This window comes from Ipomoea nil, unplaced genomic scaffold, assembly GCF_001879475.1.
Source record: "Ipomoea nil cultivar Tokyo-kokei standard unplaced genomic scaffold, Asagao_1.1 scaffold2589, whole genome shotgun sequence".
Taxonomy (NCBI): Eukaryota; Viridiplantae; Streptophyta; class Magnoliopsida; order Solanales; family Convolvulaceae; genus Ipomoea; species Ipomoea nil.
The window spans coordinates 81,233-99,109 of NW_017619017.1; the positions used below are offsets into that span (position 1 = coordinate 81,233).

At 33.9% G+C, this 17,877-nt stretch overlaps 2 protein-coding genes across 3 annotated transcripts; one reads left to right on the forward strand and one right to left on the reverse strand.

The window, feature by feature from the left end:
* Nucleotides 1-5,016: 5,016 nt before the first annotated feature.
* Nucleotides 5,017-10,887, reverse strand: LOC109154110 (probable inositol transporter 2). Of its 2 annotated transcripts, XM_019301981.1 has the most exons (6): nucleotides 10,732-10,878; nucleotides 10,544-10,698; nucleotides 10,392-10,462; nucleotides 7,943-8,278; nucleotides 6,365-7,072; nucleotides 5,017-5,692 (listed from the first exon to the last, which is right to left on the reverse strand). In XM_019301981.1, exons 2-6 carry the CDS (start codon nucleotides 10,677-10,679, stop codon nucleotides 5,210-5,212), a joined length of 1,734 nt encoding a protein of 577 aa, XP_019157526.1. In that variant the 5' UTR covers nucleotides 10,680-10,698; nucleotides 10,732-10,878; the 3' UTR covers nucleotides 5,017-5,209. The 2 variants fall into 2 exon arrangements, with proteins under 2 accessions (XP_019157526.1, XP_019157525.1); XM_019301980.1 differs by having other exon boundaries at nucleotides 10,544-10,887.
* A 1,310-nt stretch (nucleotides 10,888-12,197) lies between these two features.
* On the forward strand, nucleotides 12,198-14,652 carry LOC109154105 (protein FAR1-RELATED SEQUENCE 5-like). The gene is made up of 4 exons (XM_019301976.1): nucleotides 12,198-12,739; nucleotides 13,441-13,887; nucleotides 14,035-14,221; nucleotides 14,647-14,652. The coding sequence occupies exons 1-4, from the start codon at nucleotides 12,198-12,200 to the stop codon at nucleotides 14,650-14,652; spliced, it is 1,182 nt and encodes a 393-aa protein (XP_019157521.1).
* The last annotated feature ends 3,225 nt before the right edge of the window (nucleotides 14,653-17,877 follow it).

The following is a 17,877-nucleotide window of genomic DNA, read 5'->3' on the forward strand; positions in this document are numbered from 1 at the left end:
GTTGTTTTAATTTGCAATCACACATGTTATATATTACTCTTCCGAACTTCATTTCAGTTAAAAAGGGGAAAAAGTATTGATTTCTTAGGCTTTCGCAGTCATATTGAAGTTGACAATCCATTACGTTCCAATGGCATTTTGGAGTGTGATTTTATATCTAAGATTATATTTGATTTCTCTATTTTTGAGGAATGCACACCTTCATTAGAGGACATATATAGTAGTAATCTACAATTACTTTGATTTAACAACGATTGGTAATTGCTTTTTATATGATTATTATATTATATATAATATGACTAAACCAACTATCATGTAATATGATGTCATTTCAATTTCCATTTCAAATAAATGTTCATAGGTTCGAACCTTGGGAGTGGAGCTTAGATTCTTAGGGTTAAAAATGTTTAAGAAAATATAGAACAAATAAAACTAATTGTGAAGGCACAACACAACTTTATTTTCTTATACTTACGATTCAGAACCAAAAAATGAAATAAAATAAAATAAAATAATTATTGAATTTATATTATTTTAAAAATAAGAAATAGAATTTATAATAAATAAATAAATAAATTTTGAATTGGCAACAAAATAAAAAATTGTTCGAACCGAACCATAATCATCTGTACATATAAACAATAGTTTGTTGGAAAAGAAAAAATAATTGAAATATTTAGATTTAAGGGTAAAAATGTTCACCTAACATAAAATGGAGAAAACCTGCCATTTTTAATATAATTGAGGGAGCAAATGTTGATAAACAAATAACTGAGAGGAAAAAAGTACGTGCTATAATCATATAACTCAGAGGGAAAAAGTGTACAATTTTCCCTTAACGGGAAACTTGTAATTCGATTGCTGTAGTGTCCGGTTCAGTTAGAATCGAACTGTGGTCATCCCTACGTATACACAATAATTTGTTAGAGAAGAAAAATAAATACAATGTTTACTTTAAGGGTAGAAATGTCAATTTAATATATCAGGGGGTAAAGTCATCACTTTTAGAATAATTGAGGGGACTAATATGCTAACATGAATAATTCAGAGAAAAAAAGGACTATAATTATATAACTTAGGGGGGGAAAGTACAATTTTCTCTTAATTAAATTTTGAATTAAAAAATTATTAATTACACCTCATAAATGAGGTTTGACCAATGTGGTGCAAATAGCAAAATGAACCTCCATTTGGCTATTTACACCACCCATGTAATTATTGAAAGTTTTCACCTTTTTACAATTTCAAGATACTTTATGCCTACTTTTGACCAAAGAGTGGTGCAAATAGCAAGACCCTTATCAAATACTTTTCTACCATCAATTAATACTATCAACTAGTCAAACCTATTAACTCAATCAGCTAACAACTATCGGCTATTTACCAAACACCCCTTAATAAAACTAACGTTTTCCTTTTTATCAGTTGAAACTAGTTATAATCTGTATTGCGTAACTAAATTAATACCAAATATGCTTTCAAAAAAACTAAGGGTGTGTTTGGAAACCTGGAAAATGAGTTCTGGAAATCATTTTCCAAGTTTCCATTGTTTGGATGTGCCTGGAAAATCAAGTCAACGGAAATCATTTTCCGTTGACTTTGGAAAATAGGCTTGTTTTGGAGGAAAATGACTTCCCCTTTTTTTGGGGAAGTCATTTTCCAACTTTTACACCAACATCACACCTCCACCAACATCATTAACACCATACCACCACCACCTCACTACCACCATCACCGCCACCACACCACCACCAACACCATACCACCTCAACCACTACCACCACCACCACCACCACCGCAATCATCGTCGCCGCCACCACCACCACTACCACCGCCGCCGCCGCCACCACCATACCATCGCAACCATCGTCGCCACCACCACCACCACCATAGCACCGCCACCACACCACCACTACCACCGCCGCTGCCACCACCACCACCATACCATCGCAACAACCATCGCTGCCACCGCCACCAGCACTACCACCGCCGCCGCCGCCGCCACCACCATACCACCGCAACCATCGTCGCCGTCGCCGCCACCACCACCACCACCATACCATCGTCGCCGCCACCACCACCACCATACCACCGTCGCCGCCACCACCACCATCACACCACCGTCGCCGCCACCACCACAACCATGCAACCACCACCACCACTATACCACCGCAACTACTGTCGCCGCCGCCACCACCATCATACCACCGCAACCACCACCAGTTATTATTATTATTATTAATTATTATTATTATTATTATTATTATTATTATTATATAACAAATAACACCATTACCACTACACCACCACCATAATATTTTTGATATATTATTAGTTATTTTTTATTATATTTAAAATTATTATTATATTATTATATATTATTATACATGTTGTAATATTCTAAATAAAATATTAATTAAAATGTTTAATTATACAATTCTACTCATTTTCTAGAAAATGAACCAAACACACAAAAACAGTTTTCCAGAATGCAACCAAACACTGGAAAGGAAAATGTTTTCCGAAAAATGACTCATTTTCCAGAAAACATTTTCCAGAAGTCATTTTCCTGCTTTCCAAACAGACCCTAATACTCCGTACCAAATATGAAAATTAAAATAAGTATGGAGTAATAATTAACATAGATTTTAAATATAAAATTTAATTAATATAATTTCATTAAATAGGGCATTTACCTTCGTAGTATTAGTAAAGTTGCTCGAGGACTTATGTGGGAATGAGAGTTCACTATTAGGAATTTTTTTTTTTTTTTTTTTTTTTTTTTGGTAGAGACACTATTAGGAATTTAGGATACCTAGTAAAGCAAATTTTATGATGACTGCTTATCTGAGTAAGAAGACGATGGCTCCTCTTATTGGTGAGGGATCCATTTTACAATTTTACACATTATCTTTGGACGTTTTGCTCCTTTTTCAAATTAAAAAATGACTATTCAAACTTCAGAGTATTCGGATGCCAGCACATTGTTCAAATGGAATCTCATGCATTAATGCATTATATATACTTAGTATAGTACCCGATGCACGAATAATAACATATATTCAATAATTATATTATTTATCAAATTTAAATAATATAAATAAATACTCAAAATATTATATAATATTCTAACAATATCGTATTATAATTATGTATAGTACCTAATATCAAATTTTACTTTAAAATGATTTAGTGTTGGGATTAATTTTTTTTTTTTTTTAAAAGGACCATATACTCATCACTTGTCAAACTACAAAAATACCATGAGCATACAAAGAGAACTATACCAAAAAAAATCACAAAGACTGAACCTAATTTGTGGGTATTTATAAGCAAGCTAAGAGACATCTAAAAGGTAGAGTGCAAAGTTACTTTGCTAGACATAAATTTTGAATTTGAAAATTTTAAATAAATGTAGTCGCATAACAAATAATGTATTTGACTACCCAGAAGTATTAGAATTTGCATATATTAAACAATTACACTAAATATAATGTAATATTACTAAGCGCATGCTATGTGTATTGTTTAAGGTGTCCAAGATAATATATTTTTTTTAGTAAATGCAGGCCATGCGTGTTGCTTCCATGGTGGACCAAGGTTACCTTCCATGGTGGATCCTGGTAAAAAACGACATCGTTTTATATCAAATGTCAATTAGTACATCATATTTAACAACATTATCGTAGACTATGTTAATAATATTTGTTCTATATGTCTATAAATCAAACTTTAGTAGTTTAGTGTCCATAAACACAAAACTAAATATACATTATATACATTTTCATTCATCTATAGTTGGTTCATAATATTCAATTCATTCTATATATTCATAAAAATAAAAAGATTAATATTCATAGACAGTATACTATGAACGCATAATGTTTAGTAATATTCATTATGTGTTATACTCATAATATTTGTTATATATGTCTATAAACATAAACATTAAAGTTCATGAACACTAAACTAAATATACATCATATGTATTTACATTCACTCTATAGTAGGTTCATAATATTCATAAAAACAAAGTTTAATGTATATAAATATTACTATAGACGCATCATGTTTAATAACATTCATAACGTACTATGTCAATAATATTTAGAAAAAATTCACTTTTGGTCCCTTGAAAATAATACATAAATCCCATTTGGTCCTTGACTATTAAAATCTTCTAATTAGGTGCGTGCATGACTATGTAATTTTTATCACATTTGGTCTTGTCGTCCAATTTCCCAGCTAACTATTGCTGGAAGTGCTGCATTTGCTTCTTTTGGAATGACCACTTATTGAAGGAGCACGACATGCATTTACTTATTCTGGAAGGAGCACTTCCAACAATAGTTGGCCGAAAAATTACATAGTTAGAAAATTTTAATAGTCAAGGACCAAATGCGATTCATGTATAATAGTCAGTGAACTAAAAGTGAAATTTATTCTAATATTTATTCTATATGTCTATAAACATAAGTTGTAACGTCCAAAAATCATAAACTAAATGCACATCATCATATGCATTTCTATTCATTTTATAGTAGGTTCATAATGTTATTTCTACATATATGTTAATAAAAACAAAGCTTAATGAGTTAATGTATATAAATATTACACAAAGTAATGACTTTATATATGTGCCTATAGATTTATTTAAAAATTTAAAATAAAATACATCAATATGGATGTCATTCAAAAGATCTTAATTAAAGCTTTGTAATGGTATTTTTTTATACATTAGTTGTATTTTTACAAAAAAAAAAAAAAAAAAAAAAACTCAAATTAAATTAAAATTACATTCCATATGAAAGAGAAATGTAATTAATTTTAATTTTAAATCACATTGTCCAAATAATTGATATTACAGAAATGCCTTAAGTTTTGGGAAAAACCTTTCCAGACACTTCTATTATTATATAGATAAATATATATATATATATATATATATATATATATATATATATATATATATATATATATATATAGATTCCCATTATATAATTTAGTAGATATATATGTTTTTTGAAAGGGATTTACATTATTTATAGAAGTTTGGGTTTAGTAAATCCATACATGTTGAGCTATTTGTCAACAATATTTCATTGATCAAATTAACATTTTGGGAACCCAAAACAAGAAACACTACAACTTTATTTACAAGCCAAATTGATATCTGATCTCTTTCACTCTCTCCAATAGTCCAATCCCATCATACATTTGCTCCATCCTTAGCAACTTTATCCTTGTTGTTCCAGAATTTTAGGTGCAGAGCTCTCCCCTCCAGCATCTTCTCAATTTCTTCAATGGGAAGCCCTTTGGTTTCCGGCACACAGATCAAAACAAAGAGCAGCGCGACGACAGATATGACCCCGAATACGAGGAAGGTCCATGATGTTCCAATGGCATGAGTTAGGGACAAGAAGGACTGCGCCACGATGAGGTTAGATATCCAGTTGGCTGTTGCGGCAATCCCTCCGCATATTCCTCGGAATCTCAGAGGATATATCTCGGAGTTAACGATCCAGGGCACGGTTCCCATCCCCGGCGAGAAGAAGATGATGTACAGCGCCAGGCCTATGAGAGCCAGCCACCCGAAGCTGCTGGGGCATCCCCTTGTGTACCACAATCTGTGTTCTTCATGACACCCATCTTTCATATTGTCATCTGAGATCAAACACGCACCCGGAAGTAGCTGCAAATTAAAAGTGCAAATGTTTAATGTTACCTCTGTTTTATGTTGTGTATGTGTTGGCGGAGGCTAGTAAATGACCAAGCTCATCAATTAGTGACTAGAAGATTGTTGGGCGGAGGACGATAAATGGTCAAGTCCAGCACCTTAAAATGTGATGGCTAGCTTTTGCCAAAATCAGAGCCAGGGGTTCGAAACCAGAAAGAGCAAAAACTGTGGAGTTAAGACGGACAGGTGCTAACTGCTAAGAGAGGGAATTGTTGAGTGGAGGTCGATAAAGGGCCAATCCATCAATTAGTGACTAGGAGGATTGTTGAGCGGAATCCAAGAAAAGGCCAAGTCCAGGACCTGTGGCTAGTTACGCTTTGGCTACTCACTATAATTTTTGGCGTAGTGGTCATATTAGCTCACACGATTCCTTCCCTAGAACCACTGGAGAGGTAAATCAGGAGTGACGCAATCAACCTACCAGTCAGACCCTAGTCTTAATGCAGGCACGGAAAATTTAACTCACACCCTCCATCACCTGGACTATTTTCTATTCATGTTTTCAACTGGATTCGAACCCACAGTGTGACCCTTATGCCATTGTTATTGTTTATATAGTTTTGGCTAATCTCAACACATACTTTCTTGACATTAGGTCTTATAGATATATATATGTTTGATTTTTACCTTATTTTGATGTGAAGCACAGAATCCGCAGGAAGCTTTGAGGCAGCTGGTGCAATCCCAGAGCTGAGGAGAGGCGGCGCTGCGATAATCAGGGCAGGTTGATGAGGCATTGAAATGCGCCGTCTCGGCGCTGCTAACAGCGGGGGAATGCGAAGTGGCCTCGTGAAACACCGCCGACAGGAAGCCTAGGGAGAGCACGACGCCGATGAGGCTGAAAACCAGGAGCTTCTTCCTCCCAGTCCTGTCGATGAAGTAAATGCTGACGACGGAGCCGATCGCGTTCAGCCCGGCGGTGACGAGGGAGAGGAGGAGCGCCGTCTGGTTGGAAGCGATGCCGGCCAGCTGAACGATGGTGGGGCTGTAGTACATGACGGTGTTGATGCCGACGAATTGCTGGAAGATCTGAAGCCCCACGCCGGCCACCAGCCCTCTTCTCACCGTGGTGGATCGCAGCAATGTGAGGATGGTGACCTTCTCCGACGATGCCTCCTTGTCTTGGATTTCTTTGTCCACTGATTCTTTCAGCGCTTCAATCTCCACATCCACTTGTTCTGGTGAATAGATCTTCCTCAGTATTGCTTCGGCTTCCTTTTCTCTCCCCTTGCGGTAGAGCCAACGAGGTGATTCCGGGAGGAGAAGCATCAGGATGAACTGAACCAGAGCTGGCACACATGCAACTCCAAGCATCCATCTCCATGTCCCAGGTGCCTAATTCATTTCAATTGTTAGATAATAAACACCTATGGATTCAAACTGCACTTGCATTATAACAGAATCAATAGTATTAAAAAAATTAAATATTTTTATAAACTGAGTTTTACTACTTGTACTTCTAATTTCTGTTCCCTTACTTTTACCTCTATAAGGTGTCTAAGGTGATAAGGGTTTTTTTTTTTTTTTTTTTTTTTTTATGTGGGCCTCAATAAAAATGTCCATTTTGAGTATGTGCCAGAATAAAAATTGAAAGTGATTAGTATTTTTCCATTTTTATATGATTAGATTCCAAACAATTGTTAAAAAGCAGTCCATAATTAGAAATCCAGAGCATACACCATTTGAAGTTTACTTTAGAAAAGCCATCACATGATATGTTACACCAAAAAGCTGAATGCCTTATAAATTATAATAATTGATGTTTTGTAAGGGGTGTTTGGTTGGAAGGAAGGAATTAGGAAGGAAAGGAATTGTAATTTGGTGGAAAAAAAATAAGGTAGGAATAATGTAGGAAATCAAATTAGTTTGGTAGTGAGGAATAGAATTATTGAAAATGAAAAGGAAAAAGTAGTATAAAGACTAAAATCTCATTGTGTAATAATAATAATAACAATCAATAAGGATATTTTTGTCATTTCTTCCATATTTTCCTTTCCCACAAACATTGAATTGCAATTCATGGGGTACTCCATAAATTGCAATTCAACAGAAGGATGAAATTGTAATTCCCTCCAATCAAATACTGTAAAAATGGAGGCCGGTTTCATATTGATAAGATTTTATACCAAGATAAATAATATTTTTAGTGAGAGTAGACTATGATAAGAGAACAAAAATGGAAAGACCATGCACATATATACATACCTTGGTAAAAGCAAGGTTGATGAGATAGGACAAGAACTGGCCGCCGGTGATGAGGAAACCGTTGGTGCTCACAAGGGCTCCTCTAACCTTCGCCGGAGATGCCTCGGAAATGTATAACGGAGAAGTCATCGACGCCATTCCCACGCCAAGACCCACAAAAATTCTGCCCACAATCAGAAGGGCAGGGCTCGGGGCAGCAGCCATGATAATGGCTCCTACAAGAAACAGGAAATCAGCGCATAGTATGGCTGTTCTTCTCCCATATTTGTCATTTAACCATCCACCAATCGCCGCCCCTACGATTGCTCCAGCCACTGCCGTACTCACTATAGCTTCCTATAACATTCACAACGTAACGTATAAATACTGCGTTATAATTACATAATATTATTATTATATTAAAATCATGGATTTGTAACCAAGGCCAGGTCTAATTCTTTTTTTCCAAGTGGGAGTGAAGTTCAAATTAATTCAAAAATATCCATGACAAAATATTAAAAACTTATAATATGGTTTAAATACAAAATACGAGATACTACTCTTTTATGTTTTTTTTTTCATATTTATATAGCATATTGGAAGCAGTGGCAATTGTTTAACATAGTGTTTGATTGTTTGAAGTGGCGGAGCCAGAGAGAAAAAATTTAATATTCCCTCCATCTCATTTTATGTGTCGGTTTCGTTAACGAGACTTGACTGAAGAAAGAGTTAGTTTGTCCAATGAATAGTGAGTAAAACCGATAAAATAGGACAGATGAAGTACTCAATAATCATGTAACGTGGATTCAACCTCTTCACATCTATTACAAGTTTACAACATATAACATACTTAACAATCTAAACTATTTTATCTTTGGAGTCCACAATTGACTAAATTATATGAAAAAAACATTTATTATTCAACATATATATACCAATTACCATGAAGTGTGATGACATCTGGATTGCCATTTCAAATGAGGTGGTAATAAGTTTGAACCTTAAACAAATATAGAACAAATACTACATGTAAAAAATTATGAATATTTAAAAAAATATTTTAATTTTATTACGTTTTCAGTATACTATTATTTTATTATTATTTTTAATCTATTAATACAAGTCGTGTTAAAATATTATATGCTTTTGAAAATATGAACATAATTTTATATAAAGAAATTACGAATCGTATATGACAAATAAATGCGTGTAAAAAGTTGACTATTGTCCACTGACCATAAATCCTAGAAAAGAGTATAGTAGGACACTTGGCACTTAAACCATAGTCCAAAAAGAGGCAAAATTAAAATATACTCCATAATCGTAGTTGTAATAACATGGATCAGGTTCCATCTTGTATGGTACACTGTATTTTTAGTATTAAAATTGTGGCATGAATTTTAATGTGCTAATATTAAATTAGTAGAATTAAATGCAATAAAGTAGATTAAAAGTGAAATTTAGTTTAAAAATTAATGTAATTTTGTGGTATTATATGTTTGAAACATTAAACCCACTAAAATACACGTAATAATTACTGTCTACTACGGTCCTCGCAACCAAACTGAACTCTGTCAACGTATGATTCATGGGCTATAAATGTGAGTGGTCAATTAATAGGAAAATGTTATCTGTACTCTCATTTTCTACTCTTAACTTTTATTTTACGTATTGGGACTCACATGAAAAAAATAATTTATCAAAATTCGCTATATCGGAGAATAAATTTGATGGAGTAAGATTTAGGAGTAGATGTAGTAGAACTTTAATTAATTAATAATAGGACCAAAAAGATAATGCTTTCCAAGAAATAATGAAAGTAAATTATGCAAAGATTAAAAGATGTCTCCCTTCGTGATTTAACCAAAAAAGCAACATTAACATAATCTAATTTTTAGGATTCCCTAGGAAAATAGAATAAAAGAAAAAAAAAAAACCTTTCAATTAGTGGTTACTCTAAGGCACACCAAGTTTATTATTATTATTATTATTATTATTATTATTATTATTATTATACTTAAATGATATAATTTTACTATATCAATTCTAAACCCACAAGATCCTAGCCTAAGAACCGCTGTTAAAATAAATCGTAAGTCACACAATCAACTTACCGATCAGATATGAGTTTTTTGTGCATTTTATCTCAATACATTATGTAAAAAAAAAAAAAAAAAAAAAAAAAGAAATCACCCTTTTTTACTCGTTTTAGTAGCTGAATATGACTAAAATATTTTCACACTTTCAATTTTAAAAAATTGACATTAGAGGACTTCATTTGAGATTTTTTAAATTTTTTTAGAATTATTTGTTTATTTGTTTTTGCAAAAAGGAGAAGATGAGATAGAAAAAGAGAGATAAGGTTGGAGTTATTCTGTAAGAACCGTTACAAATTGTAAGGAACACAAAAAAAAAATAATAATTAAAAAAAAAAAAAAGCGGTGATGGCAGAAAGGAAGAAATAAGTTACCTGCAAGACAGTTCGTCTGTCAACAGACTTGAAGTCATCTCTGATGTAAAGAAGAGCTCCAGATATCACTCCTGTAACTCAAACTTAATCTTATCAGCTAAATTAAGAAAAATAAATAAAAATTATGGAGAGAGAGAAAGAGAGAGAGAGACCAGTATCATAGCCAAAGAGAAGTCCACCAATTCCAGCAGAGAAAGCAAGGCGAAGAACATAAGGGTTCTTCCAAGACAGAGCCAAACACTCCCTGAAAGCTGTTGCATCTGTGCCTGGATGCACCCCTCCTTCCATTTTATTTCTTTATTCTTTATTAGATCAACACATACTATACAGGGAGGATTATTTAAAAAGAGTATTATTACTTCTTAATTTCAGAATCTGCAGAAACCAAAAAAGGAAACTTATGAGAGCTGCAGAGATAGGAAAAATGGTGGAGAAGAAATGAAAGGACAGAATGGGAAGAAGGTGAGGAAAAAGAGTCTAGGAGCGACTGTATAGTATTTGTACATTTATTTATAGAAGGCACTAGATGTGGCCAAATTTCGGGCTTGGACCAGTTAGGAATTTAAGTCGTGCTCGGGCTTAGGCTTGAGCCAGTTTCGGATTGAGCTTTGGACTATTTTTTTTATAGGATTTGAACTGATTCTTTATAAGCCAGTTTAGGTTTGGACTCGTAAATTATGCCGTGCAACCGAATGCACCTTGCAAGGTGCATACGGTTGCAAAACGGCGCCGTTTTATTAAAAAAGACACGGCTCGCTTAAAATTAAAAAAAAAAAAAAATTGGATGGCCGTTAGCGGCGTTATTCATCTCGTATTTGATAGTTTTGCGAATTTTGGTAGTTTGGCGTTTTGATTTTAGTATACGCAAAATCGCAATCGCAGTCGTTTTCCCGATTTCTTGTATGGATCATATGATGGATGAGGCAGTAGATCAGAGAGATGAAGCAGCTGATGAATTGCATACGGTTCCAGGTTATTTTGCATCTGTTTTTTTATGGATTTGTGATTGTTTGCGATTATTTTGATTGTTGCAGTGTGATATATTGTTTAGGTGTTTATATTTAGTGTGATTGTATACAACGTATGTGATGTTGGTCATTATAGTCTGAGATCATTCATAATTCTGGGTGTTTATGTGTTTATGGTTTTCTGAATGAACGAAATATATATCCATAATGTTTGAACTATATAACCAGAAGTTGTGAGCTATATATCCAGAATTATAATAGTATATATCAAGGATTTTGTGAACGGATACTCTGTTTTGGATTGCATATCCATAGTTATTGAACTTTATGTCCAGAAATTGTGAGCTATATATCCATAATTCTAATACTATATATCCAGAATTCTAATACTATATATTAACTAATTTCTAAACTGATACTCTGTTCTGGCTTGTAACATTATGCAGTCAGTGAAGATGTTGTTGTTGATTCATCAAGTTCAGATCCAATAGAGTTAGACATTGATGGTTCTTCTTCAATTCCAGGTCTATATGTAGTTTTATTTGCTCATAATTCACAGTGTTCAGCGTTGTTATATTTTCATTCTTTTTCCATGGAAAATGTTATTCCTTTTGTAGAGCATGGCTTGATTTATTCGGAATTATATTTTCAATGGAATGTGTATTATTTGTTATACTTGAGGTTATATATTGCATTTGCAGTTGATGAAGATTTGGTTGGTGTTGTTGTAAGTAACGGGGTTGAAGCTTATGAGTTGTATAACAATTATGCATATAGACTTGGTTTTAGTGTGAGGAAGGGTAATCAACGGTGCAAGGTATATAGTAAAACAGTCCAAATGAAGATGTTTATGTGTTCTAAAGCTGGTTTTAAGGTTAAGGCAAATGCTGGTGTTAGGGCATATTCAAAAATTGACATAAGGACAGGGTGTGGTGCATGTGTTCAGTTTGACGTGGGTGAGGATGGGTTGTGGACGGTTACAAAACATGTCAAAGTGCACAACCACGAGTTATGTGCTGTAGACAAGAGTCATCTTCTCCGTTCACATAGAAATGTGGGTGATAATCAGCTGTTATATTTAAAAGATTTGAAGAAGAGTGGTGTTGCAATGGCAGATGGTATTAGGTTTTTGAAACATCAAGCAGGGGGGTCTCCATTAATTGGTTTCACTAATCGAGATGCTTATAATTCGATTGCTTCCGATACATCAAAGCGTTTGGATGGAACAGATTCGAACTCATTAATTGAAATATTTAGGAAGAGGCAATCGACTGAGTCTGATTTTTTCTTCGATTTTGAAGTTGATTGCGATTCAAGACTGTGCAGTTTTTTTTGGAGGGATGGTCGGATGAGACAAGACTATGAGTTGTTTGGGGATTTGTTAGTGCATGATACAACATATCGCACCAATAAATATGATATGATTTGTGGCCCTTTTGTAGGGATGAACCATCACTGCATGAATGTAATGTTTGGATGTGGTTTTTTGATGAATGAGAGGATAGAATCATTTGTGTGGTTGTTTAGAGCATTTTTAAGATCTATGAATGGGAAGTGTCCACAGTCTATCATGACAGATCAATGTGCATCCATGGCTGCTGCTATTTGTCAAGTGTTTCCAACATCACGTCATCGTCTTTGCATATGGCATATTGGTGAGAATTCGAAGAAGCATATCAAGGCGTTAAGGAATAATAAGGATTTCTTGGATATGTTTAACTGTGTGTTGAAATACACAGAGACTGAAGCTGAGTTTGAATTTTATTGGACAAGGTATGTCCACTATTTTTTTTTTCATTCCAGTAAATGAATTATGGATATATAGTATTAGAACTATGGATATATAGTATTAGAATTATGTGAACATGTAGTAGTAAAGCATGACACTTTTCTGATTGTTTCTGAATTACATGCATTCAATTTATGGATTTATAGTATTTGGAATTGTGGATATATAGTAATAGAATTATGGATATATAGTAGTAGAATTATGGATATATAGTATTAGAATTATGTGAACATGTAGTAGTAAAGCATGGAACTTTCTTATTGGTTCTGAACATATGTCTTATCATTTTCAGGTTGGTGATTGACTATAAGTGTCACAAGAATAGTTGGATACAAAAGTTGTATGATTGTAGGGAGAAGTGGTGTCCAGCATTCAACAAGGATTATTTTTCAGGGGGCATTTTATCATCGCAAAGGAGTGAAACTACTAATCATTCGATTTCAAGAAGGCTGTCTAAGACTGCGGGTCTTTGTGATTTTTATTCATCATTTGTTAGTGTAATTTCTGAATGGAGAAGCAAAGAGAATGGTGAAGATTTTCGTTGTGCTCAAGGGGCACCCACTATGATGATGGAGCACGTGAAACTTCTTTTACACGCTAGAGAGGTATATACGATTGAGATATATTTTTTGTTTGAGGAACAGTTTATGAAAGGCAATGCTTGTCATCAAGAAATGGTGTTGAATGATGGTTGTCAGTTCAAGTATCATGTATGGCGTCCAGATATAGATATTATAAGGCATGAAGTTAGTTTTAAGTTGGCAACCTTGGACATTTCGTGTAGTTGCAAGTTGATTTCCGAGTTGGGAATTTTATGCTGCCATTGTTTACGTATTCTTCATATACATTGTGTTTCTAGTATCCCTAATAAATATATCATGAAAAGGTGGACTAAAAAGGTTGCTGATGGTAGGGATGTGAATACTGGTCCAATGTTTTATAGAGCTGGTGTCCCTCCTTCAATTTGGGTTGTGGAGATTTGTAGAAAATTTCAAAGATTGATTGCATCTAGTCAAGATAATAGTGTAACTAGACAGTTCTGCGATGAAGCAGTTGAGGATGCAAAGAAAAAGGTTGAAGCTGAGATTGGCTATGTGCATATTGAAGAGTGTGGTGTTTCATCTTCAAGTGGTGTCATTCAAAATCCTTCAAACCGGAGATCAAAAGGTGAGCGTAATGTAAGGAGGAGTAGTGTTATTGAAAAGAAGTACAGTGTTGCAAGGGGGAGGAGGAGTGCTGCAAATAAAGTTGCTTCGAGTACAAAGGGTGCTGTTCAGTCGTTGGTTTTGGGAAGTCTATCTGAGATTGCCGGGGATGGGTACCTTGTACATCCAAGTTCTGGGAGTTCGGAGTTTTGTCAATTTTAGTAATGATTTAGATGATAATGCAGTTTTAGACTGAGATTGGGTTTAATACAAGTTGTTAGCTGTTTTGAGGATATCAATTTACAAGTTTTTTGATCTGTGTATTCAAAATTTTAGAACTTGTTGTTTTGCAGGTTTAAAGCTATATATCCATAATATTAAAGCTATATATCCATAATACTAAAGCTATATATCCATAATATTAGAGCTATACATCCATATTTCCGAGAACTATATGACCACAAATTATTGGACTTGTATGTCAAAATAGTAAAAGTGTTCATAATGTTATATCAATATATCCACAATATTAAAGTTATATATCCACAATATTATAAATATAAATTAATAAATAGTTGAACTTGATATTTACACTTATGTAAAATGTTATGTTGACAGTTGAACAAATATTCATAACTTTATATCAATATATCCACAATCTTAAACCTATATGTCCATAATCTTTGAAATATAAATTCATGAATATTTGTGGTCAATCTTTGCACTTAAGTAAAATGTTCATAATTGTATACCAATATATACACAATCTTAAAGCTATATATCCATAATATGAGAACTATATATTCAGTGAATTTCATAGATCAGAATTTGCCAAAAAATGTAATAAAGTTGTTACAAAACAATCTGTGAACTTCATAAGATCAGAAATTGCAACAATTGCAATAAAGTTGTTACAAAACAATCTTTGATCATAACAAAAAACGTTCAATGATCTTTGCAGTTTTACTTTTTCTTGTCTTCAATCTTTGCAGCTTTCATGACCTCGCTTATGATGGTGTTCGGTTTTGATGTGATGATACAAGCAGCATACTTTGCCCTCAACTCACAAATGAAGCTAGCCTGTAAATTAAGAAAAATAAATAATTAGTTTATTGTAATTTTGTTATCCTTTTTCAATGTAGTATGAATGTAATTTATTTATGTTACTCTTACATTTGTGCGCATATGTTTCTTGAACCCAGGATCCCAGTCCTCGAGAGCTCCACCCATGTAAGTCTCCATATGCCGCATTACATATATGCCACAGTCGGTAACATTGTCAGCATTTTTCCAGTTCATGGCAAGGAACTCTACTGGCATGCTGTTCAGTTTGTGAGTCAAGGTGGATTGTCCTGCTGCTAGGTATGCCTTGAATGCTTCAATCTGGTAAAAATTAGCTCAATGTTCATAATGTTTTAAATTCAATATATATAGGTGACCAATAAGGAGTTTTTTAATATAATATAAGCTACCAGTTTATATGGACAGTCCCCATATTTATCAAGCTCTGAAACCACAGCAGGCAATTCCTTGTTGTCTATCACCTGAACCTTGGATTCCTTGACATTTATGCACACAACCAAAGTAGTGTGCATGGCGATGCCACTGGGAAAAATATCTAATTCCAAAACAAAAGGTATAGCGATGTTAATATTTATGGACATGATAAATTGAAATTACAGAAGATTATGTTAAAGATCAAATTTGAACAACTACATACCCATGTATTATTAACTGCATGGCGTATACATACATTCATATTTCACAGAGTACTATATATCCACAATCATATAACTATATATCCACAATTTTAAAACTATATATCCACAAATTCAGTACTACATAAAGGATCTTAATAAACTGAGTATATTCCAAGCCTCATGCATATATATCCATAAATTCATAACTATACATCCAAAAATAACATTACTATATATCCAGAATTCTTAACAGTATGTTCACAGAGTAATACATTCATATATTCACAGAGTACTACATATCCATAATCACATAACTATATATCCATAATTCTAATGCTATATATCCACAAATTCAGAACTACATAAAGTATATTAAAAAACTGAGTATATTCCAAGCTCCATGCATATATATCCATAATAAATTTTTAAATTATTAATTTGAGTGTGTGTAATAGATCTTACAAGGTCTGCATCATTGATTTCCAGGTTTCCGAAACTTGATATTTCATAATTCAATCTATCATTGAAATTTTCCATCTTTTTCTCGGCTGGGAGACTTTTCATCCAATCATCAGATGGATCAAGCTGCAGCTGTTTTTGAATACACAGAATGCAAAAATGAGGATTCAAAAGGCTTAGTGTACTATATATCCACAGCTAGATTTTTAAAAATGTGCATGTGCATGTCAAAAATAACTCTTACATGTGGCAATGTGGTGAAGAATACTCGTTTTGGTATCCAACAGCACGTTCTGTGTTCTTCAAAGTTAGCCGCAAAGACCAAACATTCAAGAAGTCTATATCCAGCTCGCCGTTGCTCAAAGTTGAGAAGTGACGCCTTGTTAGGTAGTAGTCACCATAGCTGAACAGCAACTCACTACAACACCAGAATAATAATAATAATAATAATAATAATAATAATAATAATAATAATAATAATAATAATAATAATAATAATATGAACTATCTAAGTAATTAAAAGTTTGTTATAAATATACGTGTTCAAACATACTCTTCTGGGTGTTCGTTAGACGCACTCAAGAATGCATAGTTTGAGATGATTTTTTCCCGGGAGTTGCGTTGCGTATAAAACTTGCATTCTGTGTCCAGTATGGTGACCTCAGACAAAGAGGTTTGTTCCTGAATCGTCGCTGGGGTCTCTTCCTAACAGTCACGTCATCAACATCAGACTCACTTTCTTGCATGGCACTGTTGTTTATATATCCACAGTGTTAGAACTTCATATCCATAATATTAAACCTAAATGTTCATAATTTTATATCTATATATCCACAATTTCAAAGCTATATGTTCACAGTTGTAAAAATGTTCATAATTTTATATTCATAATCTTAGAACTATAAATTCATAATGTTAAAGCCAAATGTAAATAACAAACTGTCAATTTACCGATCAAAGTCATCAACATCAGCATCAGCAGCAGGGGCATGATGGACATATCTTCGAAATGGGACTCTAACAAGTGGAGGAGTTACTTCTGCTCCCAAGGGCGTTGACAGTCCTGCATCTTCTCCAATTTGTTGAACCAAAGCATCCAATGGTTGTTCCTCTTCAACTACTTGCTCTGTTTCTTGCTCATGTGGCTGTGGTTGGGATTCATTGCAGTGTATTCCCAAATCAAATGATGGAGCTTCAAATTCCATGGTTCTTGTTGTTTTCTGAAATGCTTCCACCAACGAATCCACTGCAGCTGTGAAGGTTTCACTCCCAAAGAATATGTCATCCAACTGAGATTCAGTTGGAACGGAAGTTGATTCAATTGCACTTGCAGCACCTAGCATGTTTGATATCCCTGAGAATGCTTTCTTCATCACTTCAATAGGTGCGCCCTGCTTTTCCAATTTCAGACATAGCTTCACCAAA

Excerpts from the sequence above, each read along its gene's own strand:
- LOC109154110 (XM_019301980.1), bottom strand. The coding sequence starts at position 10,679 with ATGGAAGGAGGGGTGCATCCAGGCACAGATGCAACAGCTTTCAGGGAG. Across the intron at positions 7,073-7,942 it reads TCAACCTTGCTTTTACCAAG|GCACCTGGGACATGGAGATG; the intron begins GTATGTATATAT and ends GAAATGAATTAG. Across the intron at positions 5,693-6,364 it reads GTGCTTCACATCAAAATAAG|CTACTTCCGGGTGCGTGTTT; the intron begins GTAAAAATCAAA and ends TTTAATTTGCAG.
- LOC109154105 (XM_019301976.1), top strand. The coding sequence starts at position 12,198 with ATGAAGATGTTTATGTGTTCTAAAGCTGGTTTTAAGGTTAAGGCAAAT. Across the intron at positions 12,740-13,440 it reads TATGAGTTGTTTGGGGATTT|GTTGGTGATTGACTATAAGT; the intron begins GTTAGTGCATGA and ends TATCATTTTCAG. Across the intron at positions 13,888-14,034 it reads CCAGATATAGATATTATAAG|GTGGACTAAAAAGGTTGCTG; the intron begins GCATGAAGTTAG and ends TATCATGAAAAG.